Source organism: Callorhinchus milii, unplaced genomic scaffold (genome assembly GCF_018977255.1).
Source record: "Callorhinchus milii isolate IMCB2004 unplaced genomic scaffold, IMCB_Cmil_1.0 Scaffold11, whole genome shotgun sequence".
Lineage (NCBI taxonomy): Eukaryota > Metazoa > Chordata > Chondrichthyes > Chimaeriformes > Callorhinchidae > Callorhinchus > Callorhinchus milii.
In genome coordinates this window covers 11544583-11560582 of record NW_024704752.1, presented here as the reverse complement: position 1 = coordinate 11560582, position 16000 = coordinate 11544583, and the positions used below count along the sequence as shown (strand labels likewise).

The 16000-nt window shown below is 39.2% G+C and overlaps 2 protein-coding genes across 6 annotated transcripts in view; one reads left to right on the top strand and one right to left on the bottom strand.

Moving 5' to 3' along the window:
- Window positions 1–7468, top strand: part of rab6ba (RAB6B, member RAS oncogene family a) — a 115011-nt gene extending 107543 nt beyond the window's left edge. For all 4 annotated transcript variants that reach the window (XM_042339157.1, XM_042339158.1, XM_042339159.1 and 1 more), the window contains exons 6-8: window positions 4091–4184; window positions 6676–6742; window positions 7388–7468. In XM_042339157.1, the coding sequence (XP_042195091.1) occupies window positions 4091–4184; window positions 6676–6742; window positions 7388–7452 (226 nt within the window). In that variant the 3' untranslated portion in view covers window positions 7453–7468. The remainder of the gene's footprint in view (window positions 1–4090; window positions 4185–6675; window positions 6743–7387) is intronic.
- Window positions 7469–7601: 133 nt separating this feature from the next.
- On the bottom strand, window positions 7602–15656 carry srprb (SRP receptor subunit beta). Of its 2 annotated transcripts, XR_489063.2 has the most exons (9): window positions 15446–15656; window positions 14107–14201; window positions 13472–13549; window positions 12924–13006; window positions 12189–12325; window positions 10277–10331; window positions 9676–9926; window positions 9097–9286; window positions 7602–7866 (listed from the first exon to the last, which is right to left on the bottom strand). XR_489063.2 is itself a non-coding variant. In XM_007909680.2 (8 exons), exons 1-7 carry the CDS (start codon window positions 15639–15641, stop codon window positions 9710–9712), a joined length of 861 nt encoding a protein of 286 aa, XP_007907871.2. In that variant the 5' UTR covers window positions 15642–15656; the 3' UTR covers window positions 7602–7866; window positions 9676–9709. The 2 variants fall into 2 exon arrangements, 1 of the variants encoding a protein (XP_007907871.2); XM_007909680.2 differs by lacking the exon at window positions 9097–9286.
- Between the last annotated feature and the right edge of the window lie 344 nt (window positions 15657–16000).

The following is a 16000-nucleotide window of genomic DNA, read 5'->3' as shown; positions in this document are numbered from 1 at the left end:
CATTTCAGTCCTGAATAAGAAGTGGTCATGAGTGGAGCAGTGGTTCTGCATAGCAATCGATGCTAGGTCCTGGGTTCCATCCGTGACTCCCCTTATTTTCTTTCTGAGGCCCTTTCAGCTGTCAGAGAAAAGACAATTGCTACCTTGCAAGCTTGGATCTGGCCCCTATTGTCTCAATTGTCCTGTGCATTTTTACGAGCTAAGTTCCGATCCACAATCGTTGGTCCATTCCAAAACTTAAGGGACCGAGCAGGATATCATGCTTTTGTGGCACCTACCCAAATTAATTTGATATAAAAACAGTATATATTTATCCATTCGCCCACTATACCTGCAGTAGATTCCAATGCATGTTGGTGTTCTCACATTACATTACGTTGTAATCATCACCTTGAAAATAAGGTATGCAAATAATAATAATAACCCTTGCTTTTGATATTGCGCCTTATCACATTGTTGGGACATCTAAAAAGCGCTTCACAGAATATATTGTATATAAGTAGAATGAAAGGCAAACCCCATAACTTTTCTGTTGCCAAAAAAGTCAACCAATTGCAGTCTTTCAGAGGTTTTCTTCCCCCCACCAAGATTGCTTCCTGCAACATGCCAGCTTGACTGAGAAGATGGGAAAGCACACACAGCTGGTGTGGTGGGTGCCAGTGCCAGGTTCAGCTGTGAGTTAGAGCTGCTCAGCTGCAGCTCCCAGCTTCTCAACTGCTGTGCTGCATCAGCCCAGGAGCTGGCAGCTGTTTGTGAAAGTGTGGGTGTTCCAGTCTTGTCCGCACAGCTCGAGCCGCAGCATAACATGCAAAGAAGAGTACTTTGACATTGTGTTAAAGATTTTAATTTTTTTTAAAAAAATAACCTTCTCACTTTTTCAGGTTGGTTTAGCAAAGGACATATTGACTTGCACATTACGCAGATACGCTGAGGGTCTTGTAAGGTATTGAGCAGTGGAAATTGGGACACTTGGGAGACCTGTGGGTTTCAGGCAAATATTCCATTATTAAATTTATGGTATTGGGAGAAAAAAATTCTACAATTGTTGGAAGTGGTTAGATTTCTGGTGGCATATTTTCTGGTCATTTTATCTGATTGTCAAGGAAATTGTTGCGAGTGGGTGAGTTGGACATGAACTCTCCATTCATACTGAATTGCTTCCACTTTCCCTGAGAGTAAAGTGCATTTATTTTATTTATTGAGGGGACTTTTAGTCTGCAAACATCCTAAACATTACAGTAACAAAAAAGCATAAAGAATGCTGTAACCCCCAGTCAATAGCTTTTCAGGTACTGAGAAGAGTTTTCAAAATATCAGATGAACCCATAAGATTGTGCTTCAGTCTTTGAATTTCTCACTGGTAATTATTTTTAGTGCTGTAGTTCATTATGGCACATAGAATAAACTTCAAATACTAACAATGTAGGTTGAGTATCTCTGGTTATCTGGATCAGGGATGTTGTTTTCTGCAATGGTTCTTACAGTGCAAAATATAAAACTGTACTGGGAAATAACAGGGAATAAGGATGAGAAGAGTAGCTCCAAAGGAGGAGACATCCAACATAGGCTTGATGGGTCAAAAGGTTTCCTCCTATTATGCTGTAATAGCTATGATTCCAAATAATCAAGATGATGAAATAATTTCCATTTAGACAGTCACTTTCATGTAAGAGAAATATCCCAAAGAGCTTTATAAAATATATTTGATTAGAAATGAAGTATAGGCAAACGTGATAGCCAATTTGTGCCTGCTTACGCAGGCGCTGAGGCTCATTGTAACACTGGTGTCATGATGAGCTACCTCCAACATAATAATCCCTCCAAAACAAAACAATAATAAATTGGTCATTTTCAATCCACGACTGTTTGTGGGACACTACTGTACGTAATTTGCTGCTGCGTTTCGCCCACAAATATACAGTCAATTCACTTTACAGCATATTCTGTGAAGCGTTTTGAGACATCAAGAAGACGTGAAAAGTGCTATATCAAATGCAAGGATTATTATTATTATCTTGTAAGATTCAAGCTGCCATTTAAAGTACATTTGACATAATGTTGTCATGTCAATTATGTCAATTATGTCACTCTGGGGTCCCCATGCCTTGGCTCCTGACAACCTGTGCCTAATACTGTCTGGAATCTGCTTCACATCATGAAGCATTTTGAAGTTTAGTGACTGTTATGTAGACAAATGCCATTCCTGATCTGTACCCGTAACATCCCACAAATGACATTCAGATAATTAATCAATTAATCTATTCCTTTAAGATGTTGGGAGAAGCCAAACTGTTGTTACTTGCTGGTTTAGAACATCAGAGTGCGGGTCCACAGTGCTCAAGGGCACTGCTGATGACAGCACAGCCAGACTGGCTCATCGGCAGGACTTGGAGGGGCAGACCTGTCACTGGGGGTAGGGAATTCTCCCACACAGCTCCTGCAAGCTAATGCCAATATGGGTAGGATGGCCCTAGCTGAACAAGCAACGAGAAAGCTTACCAAACCGTGCGATCAATGGAAAGTTATGCAGTTTTAACCTGGTTAGACACCAGCAATACTCCAACGCACACTCTGGGGTCCCCATGACTTGGCTCCTGACAACCTGCGCCTAATACTTTCTGGAATTAGGTAAGCGGGATTCGTCCCTCCAGTGAGAGAGCACATTCCATTCCAACAATCCATCTCTTGAATTTCTAAGAATAGGTCGGATGCATGGAATTCTCAGTTTGGTTTGGATACTCTTACGCATGGTGATGGGTTTCGGCACGTGTCAGACACCTGGTGACAAAACAAAAATCAGAATGAAACTCATCTCCCAGAGATTGAGTGAAATGTTTCTTTCAAAGAAATACGGATTAGAAGTTAAATTGGTCTTAAGCCACTTTGTTTTGACGAATCATCCGTTGCTGATCTGTTTCTCCATTGATCTAGTTCACACTCTTTTTAATCTTATTTCATTACGGTTTTGCAGTTGTTTGTTTCACCATAACAAAGCTAACCTTGTTATAACCCTGTGTGAGAGTGCAATGGCTGCTGGTGTTAAGGCATTAGCATGCTTCAGTAAGCAAGCTTTCATAAATTTTCAATTCTAAAGGGAACTAGAGCTCAGTAGAAATAGCATGTCTTCTTATTACTGTAGCTGTTCATGACATGAGTGGGTTGCAGGTTCTGCTCTCTCCATATTAGAGAGCGGTACTTTTGAATACATAGATTTGCTCTGAAAATTAGTGGTTATGAAGCTACAAAAGATTCAAAAAGCTGTAAGTATCCAGACATCTCAAATATGATAACTTTGCTCAATACTGCTGAACAATCTTCTCTGAACCGACGCAGCAATCTCTGAGCAAGAACCAAGCTTAATGGATTGAGTAACCAGAAATGCTGCTTTGAATGCTCTCGCTAATGTAGTACAATTAACTACAACCAATGTTCAGAAATACTCTCCACCAATTCAATATGGCACAGTCAAGTGAACTGCTCTGTATTTTTCATATTCCTATTCTGATCACTTACCTGGAACAAAATGAGAACATCTTGGTCCTGTGGTTACTCATTAGAAATTAACGCTTGTTCTTGGAAAGGTTGGTGTGAGTTGGAAACAACTCAATACCAACATCAACAACATTCTTTGAATAATGATAGTGGCTTTTCAACCATGATTGGAGAGAGTGCTGGAAACAATCTCTGCATCCCTGGAGATTAAATGCTGTTCTGTCACAAAGCACTTGGTGTAGTCGCCTGGTCAAGTTAAACATAATGATTGATGAAAATCAAGTTTGAATGAAATTATAGATTGAAGCTGTCAGGAAATTTTTGAATGGAAATTGGTGAATCAGCCAAGTATAGAGATTGTTTTACTGGTTAAGTCTCATTTTTTAAAATTCTTTCTTTAAAAAGCAGAGCAGTAATCATTACCTATTTACATGTATTTGTACAATTTTAGTCTAGGAGATGTAGAATGATGTTTAAACATTGCTAAAAGTGTAACGTTGTTTTTAAACTCAATGCGGCTACCGAAGCTTCCTGGTCTCTGTCGGTCATTAATCCTCAACTTTCCCTCTCTGTCTGTTTCTCTTCCCACGCATTACAGACAAATTACGACCGAGGAAGGAGAACAAAGAGCCAAAGAACTGAATGTAATGTTCATTGAAACCAGTGCAAAAACTGGATATAACGTCAAACAGGTAAGGAAACTGTCATTCTGCAAAATGCCATCAATCATCAGCTTGTGAAGCTCCCAATGTCAGTTTGAATATGTAACCAGATGTTTTCAAGCTAATTTGTCAAGATTTTTTTCTCTCATTGCCTCCAAGTAACCTCCTGCAAATTGTAAGCATTTGGATCACAGGTTTTTTTTACAGCTCTCCCATACTCCAGTGAGCCAAGACATCCCCTGTTAGATACAAAATATTTTTTGAAGATTTATTTCTGTTATCCTGTTATGCCCTCGTAATAGAGTGCTTGTTTGCAAACATTCTACTCAAGCTAAAAAGATGGGATCCTCAGGTGTGTGAAGGTTTCTGTCTCAGCAGTGAATACAGCTCTGATTGGCAACACAGTGAGAGGAATGATTCCCAGTACAGTACTTGTTGACCATTCCCCCTCCTTTAGTGCCATCTGCTGGCTGACGATTAACTGTCCAATCTCACCCAAAGCTGTCTTACCGTCTTAGTCTAAAGCCGCCCCTCCCAACCTGGGATTGCACCATCTAACTCCTTTGATGGCAATATCATTAGATAGCATTAACTATCTTATCCATGTTCGCATTTGAAGACAGCTGTACATCAAAAGGAAACTGATTGATTGAAAATCAATTATTTTGCCTTCTTGTTTCCTTAACTTTGAATTAACTGCGGCATGGTGTCAGTGTTTGGGGAATAGATTTGGAGAACCTGCCTTTTGAGACCATTCAGTTTTTACATTTCCCAAGGCACCATTCTGATGTTTTACTTGGGAAGAGAAGGGCGTTGTCTCAAATAATCACATGGTGCCATGAGTGCATCTTTTGAACACTGCTGAATCTTTCTGCCCTTTTTAAGCTGTAGAGCCATCTTCAGAGAAATCTGTTTTTATTATCAGTCGCTTTGTTCAGTGCTGATTTGTCACCATTATGTATCTTAGTGAGTATCACACTCTGCGTATTTGTACGTGTGCGTATTTAATCATTATCCCAACTGTGGAGCTTATTAAGAGCAGCCAATTCATAATCTTCTTTAAATCAGATGCCTTTCACTTTTCTACACAAGAAAAGGTGGCAGAAACAATGGATTGAATGCACCAGAGTAAGTGTTGAAATAGACAGATCTGAAGTAATTTCATTTTATGAATCCTAACCCCCCCCCCCACCAACTTGCCCACACGCATACATATTGGTTAAGTATATATTTACTCAGCGTAAAGCAGGACCTGAATTTCATATTATTTTGGCCTGAATGATGCAATATGACAGAACAGAATGGAAGAAATTTGCTGTTAAGTCAGTAAGCTAGGGGGTTGGCTGCAAAAGGGTCTAATAGAAAATATAAAGCTCGTAACTGAATTTATGGAGGAAATGAACACATGCAACCACGATGAATTGCATCCTGAAAGCAATTCAAACTCACAAGTCATTTTGTGGAGTTTGAATTATGTACCTTATGTTCCTTTTGAGCTTCGTCAAATTGCCGAATATATTTCAGATATTTATTTTCTGTGCTTTTCTGGTCCCGTCTTTATACCTTTTAACATGTGATCTTTGAGAACTCCAAGCTGTAGTAGTCACTAGACAATAATTAAAATAGTTCACAGTGCCACCCAACCACATAATTGAATGCAGTAAACCTCAAATCTTAGTGCTGTTCGCTGAACGAATTCGGTCTTGTTTTTCACAAGCAATAAAAGTGGTGGCTGTAGATAACATTGCTTACTTAACGACATTAATTACTTTCTTGTAAGATATAAAGTGGCCCAGAAAAAAAAAGGACAATGGATCCACAATAATCTCACTTCTAAATGTCTGCAGATTACTTTCTGCTTTGTTATCTGCATTACCAAGGGACTGGCTTCAGTGTAAGCAAGAGTTTGGGTCCTCAATGAGTACAGAGCATAATGAAGGTTGCTCTTTTTCTGTTGGTCGATTGGTACATATTGTAAAGAAAATAACTTATTTGGGTAAAGTATAATGTGCAGATCTGCGTATCTGCCTTTCTCGAGGTTGGAGCAATGCCATTCTGAAAGGCACCCGATCCTTATTAAAAACTCGAACAAAATGCTACTGTTTCTGTATTGAATGCTTGATTGTGATGGGTGCTAATTTTTATTTTTTTCAGGTAAATTGTCTGTCCTTTATCCTTTATTCTAAATTGTAATCAGTGCAAATCCCCATCAATATGCAAATCATTGCACTTTTTTTAAAAAAAGGTTTGATTTCCTTGTGATGAGATTATCCCAATGAGATTATCCCAATGTTCAAAGTATTTTAATTTCAATAACTTCATTTACTTGCAAGTTTTCAATTCAAGGCATACTATATGGATACGATTGGATCTGTTATATTTTCGTAAGAACATTCTGTGCCCCCTATCATAAATGATGCCAACACCACATATTAGATCAGTCTCTACAGGTGGAAGCTCTTGAATTGACCACAGTGGATAGTTTCATGCCTGTTAATGTTTTAAACCACGATTCTTTCAGCTCTTCCGACGTGTCGCAGCAGCTTTGCCTGGGATGGAGAGCATGCAGGAAAAGAGTAAAGAAGGAAGTATCCTTTTCTGATTGTATGACATTGTTTAGGGTAAGGATACTTTCAAAATATTGCTATTAAATTTGACTCATCTAATAGAAAACATAATTTTTTGAAACAAAACCTCTACATGTACAATCTATGCTTTCAAATAGTTGGTGTGTCATCACTGTCAGCAAAAGGGGTCCACAGATTGCCATGTAGAACTTGGGTAGTGCTTGATTAGTTGCTGTTACTTTCTTTCCGATCAAGTCATTATTGGAAATCTGTTATTAAAATGTAGCATTCTGAAAAGTATGCACAGAGTGGATTTATGATTCAAGGTACTGTTGCAGGGAAGCAGAGTATCAGTGATGGATGATTTCCAATGTTCGTAAATATTTAAATTTATTTGAGAACCTGGAATTCCACTATCTCTTCAAAGTTAACATGCAAGACTTCACATGGGTTATTTAAACTTCAGCGTAAATGAAGTGATGTGTTTTGTTATTTCCAGTGGCTGTGGACCTGAAATCAAGTGAGATGAATATTTAAAGGTTCAAGTATTTGACTCAACCTACACAAACCATATGGCATATTTGCAGGAAAAATTCTACCTACAGGTTTTGTAGTTTCAAGTGTTTTATCCACCAAACTGGGTTTTCTTTAACATTTTGGCTTTAGTGATCGATATCAAGCTGGATAAAGCTCAAGAGCCCCCGGCCAGCGAAGGAGGTTGTTCTTGTTAATAGAGAGCCTTGGATCGGTCACCTTCATTGACACCGCGTGCTTGTCGTGTTGCTTCCTATCGGTTAGCTTCCGTTAATTTCTCGGATTGAATGTTGGCTTTCTGTCCGATTACCGTTGCTTAGAAACTAAAATATGGTGTATTTATTTCTTCTGTTGTAACATAATGTATTTTATTGAGTAAAGATTTGCCCAAAAAAAATGTAAAAAAAGTAGAAACTGTAGGCAACCTTGAAGCATTCTTTGAGTTTCTGTAAACGCACTTTTTCAATAACTGGAACGGTACAATTTTTTTTTGTATTTTTGTATCTGCAGAAAAGCACAATTGTGATGCAGACAGGGTCCTTTATCCACCGGGATCAAGTGAGTTTCTTTGGCAGTCGCATCACAGAGTGGCTTTTTTGCGTGTCACATTCCTGTATAAAAAGAAAGGTTAAAGTAGTTTAGAATTTGGACAACTTTTAGGGGGAGTTTTTCTGGGTCCAGTGCGTGTCTGTTTTAGCTAGCTTTAGAGCAATAGTTCTGGGTAACTGCTCGAGGTGAGTGCAGCCACAGCCAGGGTCAGTCAACCATTCTAACATTTCTGCACCTTACAATTGAGGAAGAATTAGATGCTGTTTGGTTAATGGGTCACTGAAGAAAGGGGTAATTTCAGTTTTTTTTTTGAATGGGCATTGATTTTAGTTCATTTGACCACATTAGATTTATTTCTGGTTAAAATCTGTGCCTTGTTTTTGCTACAGAATGTACAAGGATTCTCAAGAATCTTGACATAAACTGTCTGGCTCTGTTTTTATTCAATTGTAAGGTTTCATAACTGGGAGATAGATGCCAGGTAGGGGCAGTATCATTTAGTTTCAGTATCATTAACAATTAGTCAAGGCAGTCTCTATTCACTATTGTGGACTGGCCCAGGTGCAGTGGCTTTAAACAAGTTGAGAAAACACAGTTCAGAACTGGAGAGAGCACTGCAGAGGGAGTTTCCCTAAGCACTGTAATAGAAAGGAAGCATGTCTGTCAAACTCTCAATAAAGTGTCTTACCATATAATTAAAGGATTGTTCTGAGTCTTGTATTCATTCATAAAAGCTAAAGTCACAGATTCTTTTCCATACATTATGTTGAAAGAATACATCAACCTTCTACACTGAACATAAAATATTTTAAAACATCTGTGAACAAGTGTGACTAATGCCATGGTCTGATTTAAAGTGCCAAGACAATGGCTACAAAATCATACCTATTAGATCCAAATAACATTTTGTCTTGTTACTCTCCTCCTGCATACAAAACCCTACAAATTAGACCCTAATCTACCTGCACATTGCAACAGACTAATATATAAAGTCTAACAAATGGTGCATCCATTCAGACTCAAATACGGGAACAAGCATTCACTATTCCGCATATAATGAAAAATTAATCACTGTCAAAGGCATTGCAGTACTGTAAATAAAAAAAGCCAAACATTCATTGTAAAATGCTATAGAAATTAGCTTACATGATAAATTACTGAATCACTTACAGAATATTTGATTGTTGTTATCTTAATTGTTCAATATTGTACTGATGAACTGGGCATCTACAGCATATACCAGAGATGTACAATGTCCAAAGAATTATCAGACAGCTAATATAACAGCTCACCATCATCTCTGGATCACTGATGCAGCTTGAAGGAGCAATGTTACAGCGCTGGACTGGATCCAGAGTTTGAGAAGGTAGTCATACAATTTCATGCCAGTGAAAAAGTGATTACAAGCTGTTGTGTTCTATGTCTTTTTGAACAATCTGTTCCTGGAAAAATATTTAGTTTGCAATTGCAAACTCCAAGCACCTTCAAATACAAAACCATAAGTTTGCATCAACTGAGGTTAATTAAATCCTTGACCTTTATTGTTAAATCTCCAGACAAGTTGACATTCCTGTAATTAAGGCAAAGCAGTGGGTAAAAAAAGGCAAATACTATTTAATTCCAAATATGGAAATTGGTTCAGCTGACATGTGGAAAGAAGCAAATTCAGTTTGCTCAAGATGAAGAATGTAGCTATGGTGAACTCTACACTTTCACAGCACTGTACTTCCCTTCCATTGAGCAAATGTAAATTTGTTTACCGGCAAAACAATCATCAATCATACTCCAATCCTATTTGGAACTTGTTTGCTGAGTAATTATGCAGTCTCAATACATGCAGGACACATGGCAAAAACAATGTGAAAACATACTTCATCCCCATAACTTTTCCTCATGGCTTGAAGCTCATGCTGTCTTAAGCAACCACGTTTCCACAATCCCAAGGTCAGCCTCTCCATCTTCTCCTTTGTTTCCTCTTGCGCTACATTCCACAAAATCAACTCTCATGGGCACCTGTGAGAAATCAAAGTCCTTCCCTTTCTTTCCCAAGGGTACTGCACTACCAATACCGGATTCATCTAAAGAACTTGGTGCAGCAGAGCGAATCATCCGCAGAGTGTTGCTGTTTAGGGTGAAACATAAAAAGTATTATTAAATAATGCCCCAAAATTTTTATTAAAAATGAATTATTATATCTAAGGATATGAGGCAATCTAATTATGTTTAAGTCAGTATGAAATATTAGCAAAAACAAAATACCACCTCCATTGACTTGCATCACAAATCATAATTCCCTGAGAAGCATTAAACAGAAGACATATGCATCTTAAGCGGAAAAAAAGTTAACAGTCCACACAGCACCAATCCTTTCAAACTGAACAAAGCAAAGAGTTTGGATATTCCACATCAACCAGACTTCCAGCTTTTCATTTAAAATATGTGCCTTGGGAAAAAAAGAAAAACAAAACTTACATTTCTTTTTCCAGTTGCTGTTGAATTAATTTTGCTGATTTGGCCATCGTCACATCTAGAATGAGAAAGAAATTGACAGATTAAATGCATTAACTAAACTGCATTTAGTCAGCATTTTTATACAGACAGCAGATCTTTTGCAAACATTTGTCTAACTGCTGTCTTATCAAGCAAGTGCACAGCTATATTCCTCCACTATATTTATTTATTTTTATTTCTATATCTCTCCTCTGTCCCAAATCATGTCAGTGAAGAAAACATTTATTTTTACCATTACCTATGGGCAGATTAGAATCTGGTGAAAAATGGGAGCCCTTATCCTCACTCTAATTCAATACACATGGCAGAATATTTTTGCAACCCAGAAGCAGAGGATTTAAAATATTAATTTCCCCCAAATTAAACAAGAAATTCTCTTTTAAATTATTCTTTAATTTATAATAATAATAATCCTTGCATTTGATATAGCGCTTTTCACGTCGGGAGGACGTACCAAAGCGCTTCACAGAATATACTGTAAAGTGAATTGACTGTATACTTGTGGGCGAACGCGGCAGCCAATTGCGCACAGCAATGTCCCACAAACAGTCGTAGATTGAAAATGACCAATTTATTATTGTTTTTGGTTTTGGAGGGATTATTATTAGGCTCTGTGTGGAGTAAGGAAACTTGCCCAAGGTTTCACCCTCTGCCTGGAATTGAACTCAGGTCTCTCGCTTGTAAAGTGAGTGCTCTAACGACTGAGCTACAGGACTCCACAGAATTATTGCAAATATGCAAGAAAAGCTAAATGATTTTTTGTGATTCTGGGGTAAATTCACGACTTTCACAACTAGGCTTGCTTCTGTGCAATCTCTACCAAATTGCAAAATGCACAGTTATTATATCAAGCTAGCAATGTTGCTCAAGACACAAAGTGTGACCTGGACACAATATAGATGGTCATACTTCAAATTAATACTGCCCCAGGTCCCCCTTTCAGGTTATAAGGTGATACTAGGTACTACAGATACCAAGAACCTTACAAACACCTCAAATAAAAGAAATTTATAAACATACTAAGGGGATAAAACTTACTGCATCTATACTAAGATTCCATCACAATTTGCTGATAAATTATTTGAAAACTTTATTCAAATAACTATCTGAGAAACAATAGCCATCTCAATAATTAATAACTAGTTTATTCTACAAAATGCACAGTCAATCAACTTTACATTATATCCTGTGAATCGCTTTGAGATGTCGCAACATGATGTAGTGCTATATCAAATGCATTATTATTATCACAGACTACAGCAAAGGAATCTGACAGTTTAATAGTAACACATGTAAGTGATTCAAAACTGAACCACTGGATGGTGCTAGATAAAATCTCAGAACTGCAACACTTCAAACAGCAAGCATTCGCAGTTCAAGATTTGCAGTAGGTGATACTGAAGGAGTACCGTAGTCTTATGCTGACAACACAATGACAGGCATTAAAAACTTCAATGTCCATTCAGACTTTACCTAGTTAGCCTGACTAAATCCTAGACATCCATGAGCTACAACATAAAAAATAGATCCCATGTTTTGGAAAATGCACAACGCCCGTGTCTTTTCTGGTTAGGAGAGGAAGTTGGGGAAAGCAAAATTAAAAGCATTGCCTGAACCCAACAAATATTAGATGGTTTAGACATTAACAACACAAAAAAGCCATTTGGCCCATCACATAGATACGTAACAAGTATCTTTACTTTATCAGCGAATACAAAAGTTACTCCCTTGAACAAAGGGACCAACACATAATTATTACCTCAGTCATAAGGCAATACAATTTCAATGAATCTCATATACCACCCCCACACACACACGCACACACAAAGTATTTAGATTATACATAAATCCGGAGTACAAATCTTCACCATACCTTGTTTGTTACAGGAAATCAGGAGGGGCGTCGCATTATTCACAATCTGTGGGTCTGTCAGCAGTGTGTAGAGGAACTCGGCCACATCCTTTACCTCTTTCTGGAATGACACACTGTCCACCACAAACACGATGGCCCTAAATAAAAGCAGGAATAAATAGTCAAGCACAATGAGCACAGTACATCCAACATTATAAATGTTCTGGAAATTACGTTGCTTCTAGTTTGCTGCCTTCACTTACCATTTAAAATAAGATCAAAATAGTAAGTAATAAATTCTACAATAATTCAACAACATCCATGTCTGGAGTAACTCTTATTTACTTGCAGCTATGGATCTGTACAACCTACTATCTGAGCAACATGCATTTCAAAAGTTGATTAAAAATAGACAAATCCCAGGGTAAGAATTGGATTCTAGAAAACAATTTACATCTATCATTAAAGATTAAAGTGTCTTTATGAATACTGAAAACAAACTAAATAAGTTGTGGATAATGCTGAAGTTATAATATTGCAAAATATCTATACATAAATCCTTGTCAGCAATATGCTGTCTACATTTACATGAAGTACAGAACAAAATTATCAGTGCAACTATTTCATTCACAATGGGTTTTCTGACAGCTTTTTTTTAAAAAAAACTTCTCTTTGTCGCTGAATGAAACCAATAATATTCTGTTAAAATCCCATACAAATCAGGACATCACAGACAATTTATGTGTTAACCATCACCTGGCCTCAGCTTTGTGCTTCTCCAAAAACTGAAGCCGCAGGCTCTCATGACCAGGAAGGTCATACAAGTGAAGAGTAGGTCCCTTTAAAAGAAAATAGAGGATTAGCAGAGTGCGTTTAAAATCGTTCTCATCCTCCAGATGACAGCACAGCTCATTTGCACTTGACAATTCTAGCATTATCTCACTGCAACAAGCAGGTGCAAATGTTTCCATTTTAAATAATCTTGGATAGCAGCACACACCTCTTCTACCAAACACCAATATGAATTAACTAGACTGTACATCACTACTATTGCTCCAACAGATCAAACCAGGAGAATATTCAGTTCATTACAGAATGGATAAAAAAGGAGCATAGAGAAAAACGGTTTGATTCCCTACATTACTCCAAACAAGAGAAAAGCCAAGCAGTTTGCCATTTAAATTCCTTCCAATGAATCCTTCCTTTATATTACTTAACAATTTTGTGCATACAATACATAAGCACTTTTATTTCTCTTCTCTCCATATGAACATTTATGTACATTTGAAGCATCACACACCTACCTTATCACTTTTAACCTTGTACGGTGAAGAGTTACTAGTTATCGAAGTCTGGGTCACCTTAAACTTCCCAGACAACAGCTGAAAACAGAAAAGCCAAACACAAAGTATCTTTAGAATATTTTAGTACTATTATAAACCACTAAATTAATTCACAACTCTCAAAAAGAGCTGTGTGACAACTAGTTGGACTTATTAATTAATGCACACATGTAAGCAAAAACAGTTGAGACACTTAACTTTCCAAGCATAAAAATAGTTTTTACTACCATCGTCATGCCAAGTTGACAGAGAGATTCGCATTAAGTTTGGTCTGATGTCCAACAACTTGCATTTATTGAACTAGCCTTGATAAAAGTGGTTTCACCAGAATTCACACCAGCATGAATGCAGATTGTGGAAATAAACTGGGTTTCTACTCAAAAATAATCATTTTTAAATTTCTATCATCAGCATATTCTGATAGCTGATAGTCAGAGTAACACAGGCAGACAGCGTGCTTGCTTCTCACTCAGGAACCAAAAGGGCTAACGGTAAAGCAATGCAATAAAAACTTTGCAAACTAAAATACATTGCTGCACACTCTTTTGTTTTCTTTCCGTCCCGATCGCCCTTTTAAAGTAACAATATCTACTAACCCTACAATAGAAAAGAGTCTTCCCAGAATCACATAGACCAACAATCAACACTGCTCTGCGGCTACTTCTTCTTCTCCGCAAGAATATGAAGAAAACTGAAAATCAAAAAAGGTTCCATTACATATTGCTGAGTTATGAATCCTCCACAACAGAGTCGAAACTTCATCTCAGGATATGAAAGCTAATGATACCCAGCTGCTAATCAACAGGTACTTTCAATAACTGCTTGAAAGCCATTAGTGACAGCAAGAAAAAATTTGTGTTTTTATAGCTCTTTGTCATTCAATTTAACCTCTCATCCAAAAGACAATGCAGCACCACCCAAATACTGGATTTATGTCTTCAGAGACTCAGATCAAATCCCAAACGGGATTATCAGGGGTTTTTTTTTGGGGGGGGGGAGGGGAATAACTGTTAACGTCTTGACACCACGATTACAAGTAGCTAATCCAGACAAGAGTTGCTGCATATGTACATGGAAATGTCACTGTTTTGGGAATATAATGCACTCTCTTCCCCCTTACACGGATTCACCCTTACTTATTTCCAGAAGCGTTACTATTAGGCAAAGGCTGACGATGATGATGATGATGATGGTCGAGGCTTATCGCTGGGGATTTAACCGACTGAAGCCACAGAACTTGCCAGCAACTGAGCCGGATCCCTCGGTGACTGACGCGAGTGCAAAGCCTCTGAGCCTGTGGGCCTCGAGCGTCGTCGGTCTGGCCGTAACGCTTAACAGAAGGTGAAGCAGTTCCGCAGCAGGTCCAAGCGCAGCTTTGTGGCCGCAGAAAGAATGAGCCGCGCGGGATGGCGGTCCTGGTCGGGGAGCCACATCAGCACTGAGACAGGGGCGGGTCAGAGGGCGACGCCGCTGATGCCGACAAGACTCCAGTTTGCGGGGGCCTCATTTTTTAAAAAAGAAAATATCTGTATTTTTTTATTTAAATCTGCAAAAGTTCTTTTTCTACACGGTTTTTTTTGAGCAAAAAACAAAAGCACTCACCTATATATATATAGGTATATATACATATATGTATATATATATATCGGCCACTCTGCTCCCCACAGGAGGCAACGCGTAATATTGAGCCCGTTTTGGGGGCTGAGTACAAAAATAACCGGTATATACCGCCCCGAGTGAGTGAGTGAGTGAGTGAGAGAGAGAGAGAGTCCAGTCCCAGAGTCCGACCACCACAACGCGCGGCGCCGGAAACAGAGAAAACTCCAGAAACTCAGCGGGAAACATTACGACGGTTTCAGTCCGAGCCCCGCACCGCACCGCACCGCCCGGGTGAATCCGCGGCCCTTTCACACTCTTTAAACACTCCGCGCTCACCAATCGTCAGCAGAACTACGGCCAGGGAAACGGCAATGCCCAGGACGGCGGGATCCTGGCGTTGCAACTCCCGGCGCACGGCGTCCACGTAAATCTGAAGAGCCGCCGCCGCCATCTTCCTCGTGTCACTGTGAGCTGCCCGAGTGCATGCCGGGACGAGTACCGCTGCTGCCGGTTTGAGGGGACGCCGGTGCATCCCGGGAAGTGTGCCGCTGCTGTCAGGTTGAGGGGACGCCGGTGCATCCCGGGAAGTGTACCGCTGCTGTCAGGTTGAGGGGACCCGGTGCATCCCGGGAAGTGTACCGCTGCTGTCAGGTTGAGGGGACCCCGGTGCATCCCGGGAAGTGTGCCGCTGCTGTCAGGTTGAGGGGACCCCGATGCATGCCGGGAAGTGTACCGCTGCTGCCGGGTTGAGGGGACCCCGATGCATGCCGGGAGGTGTACCATGGTTTGGGGACACAATGTGGTCCATGATCTACAGATGGCAGCACATGTAGATCAGTCCCTGTTACTGTCAGATATCATTGGCTCCCACCAGCTATTGTTGGAATGTAA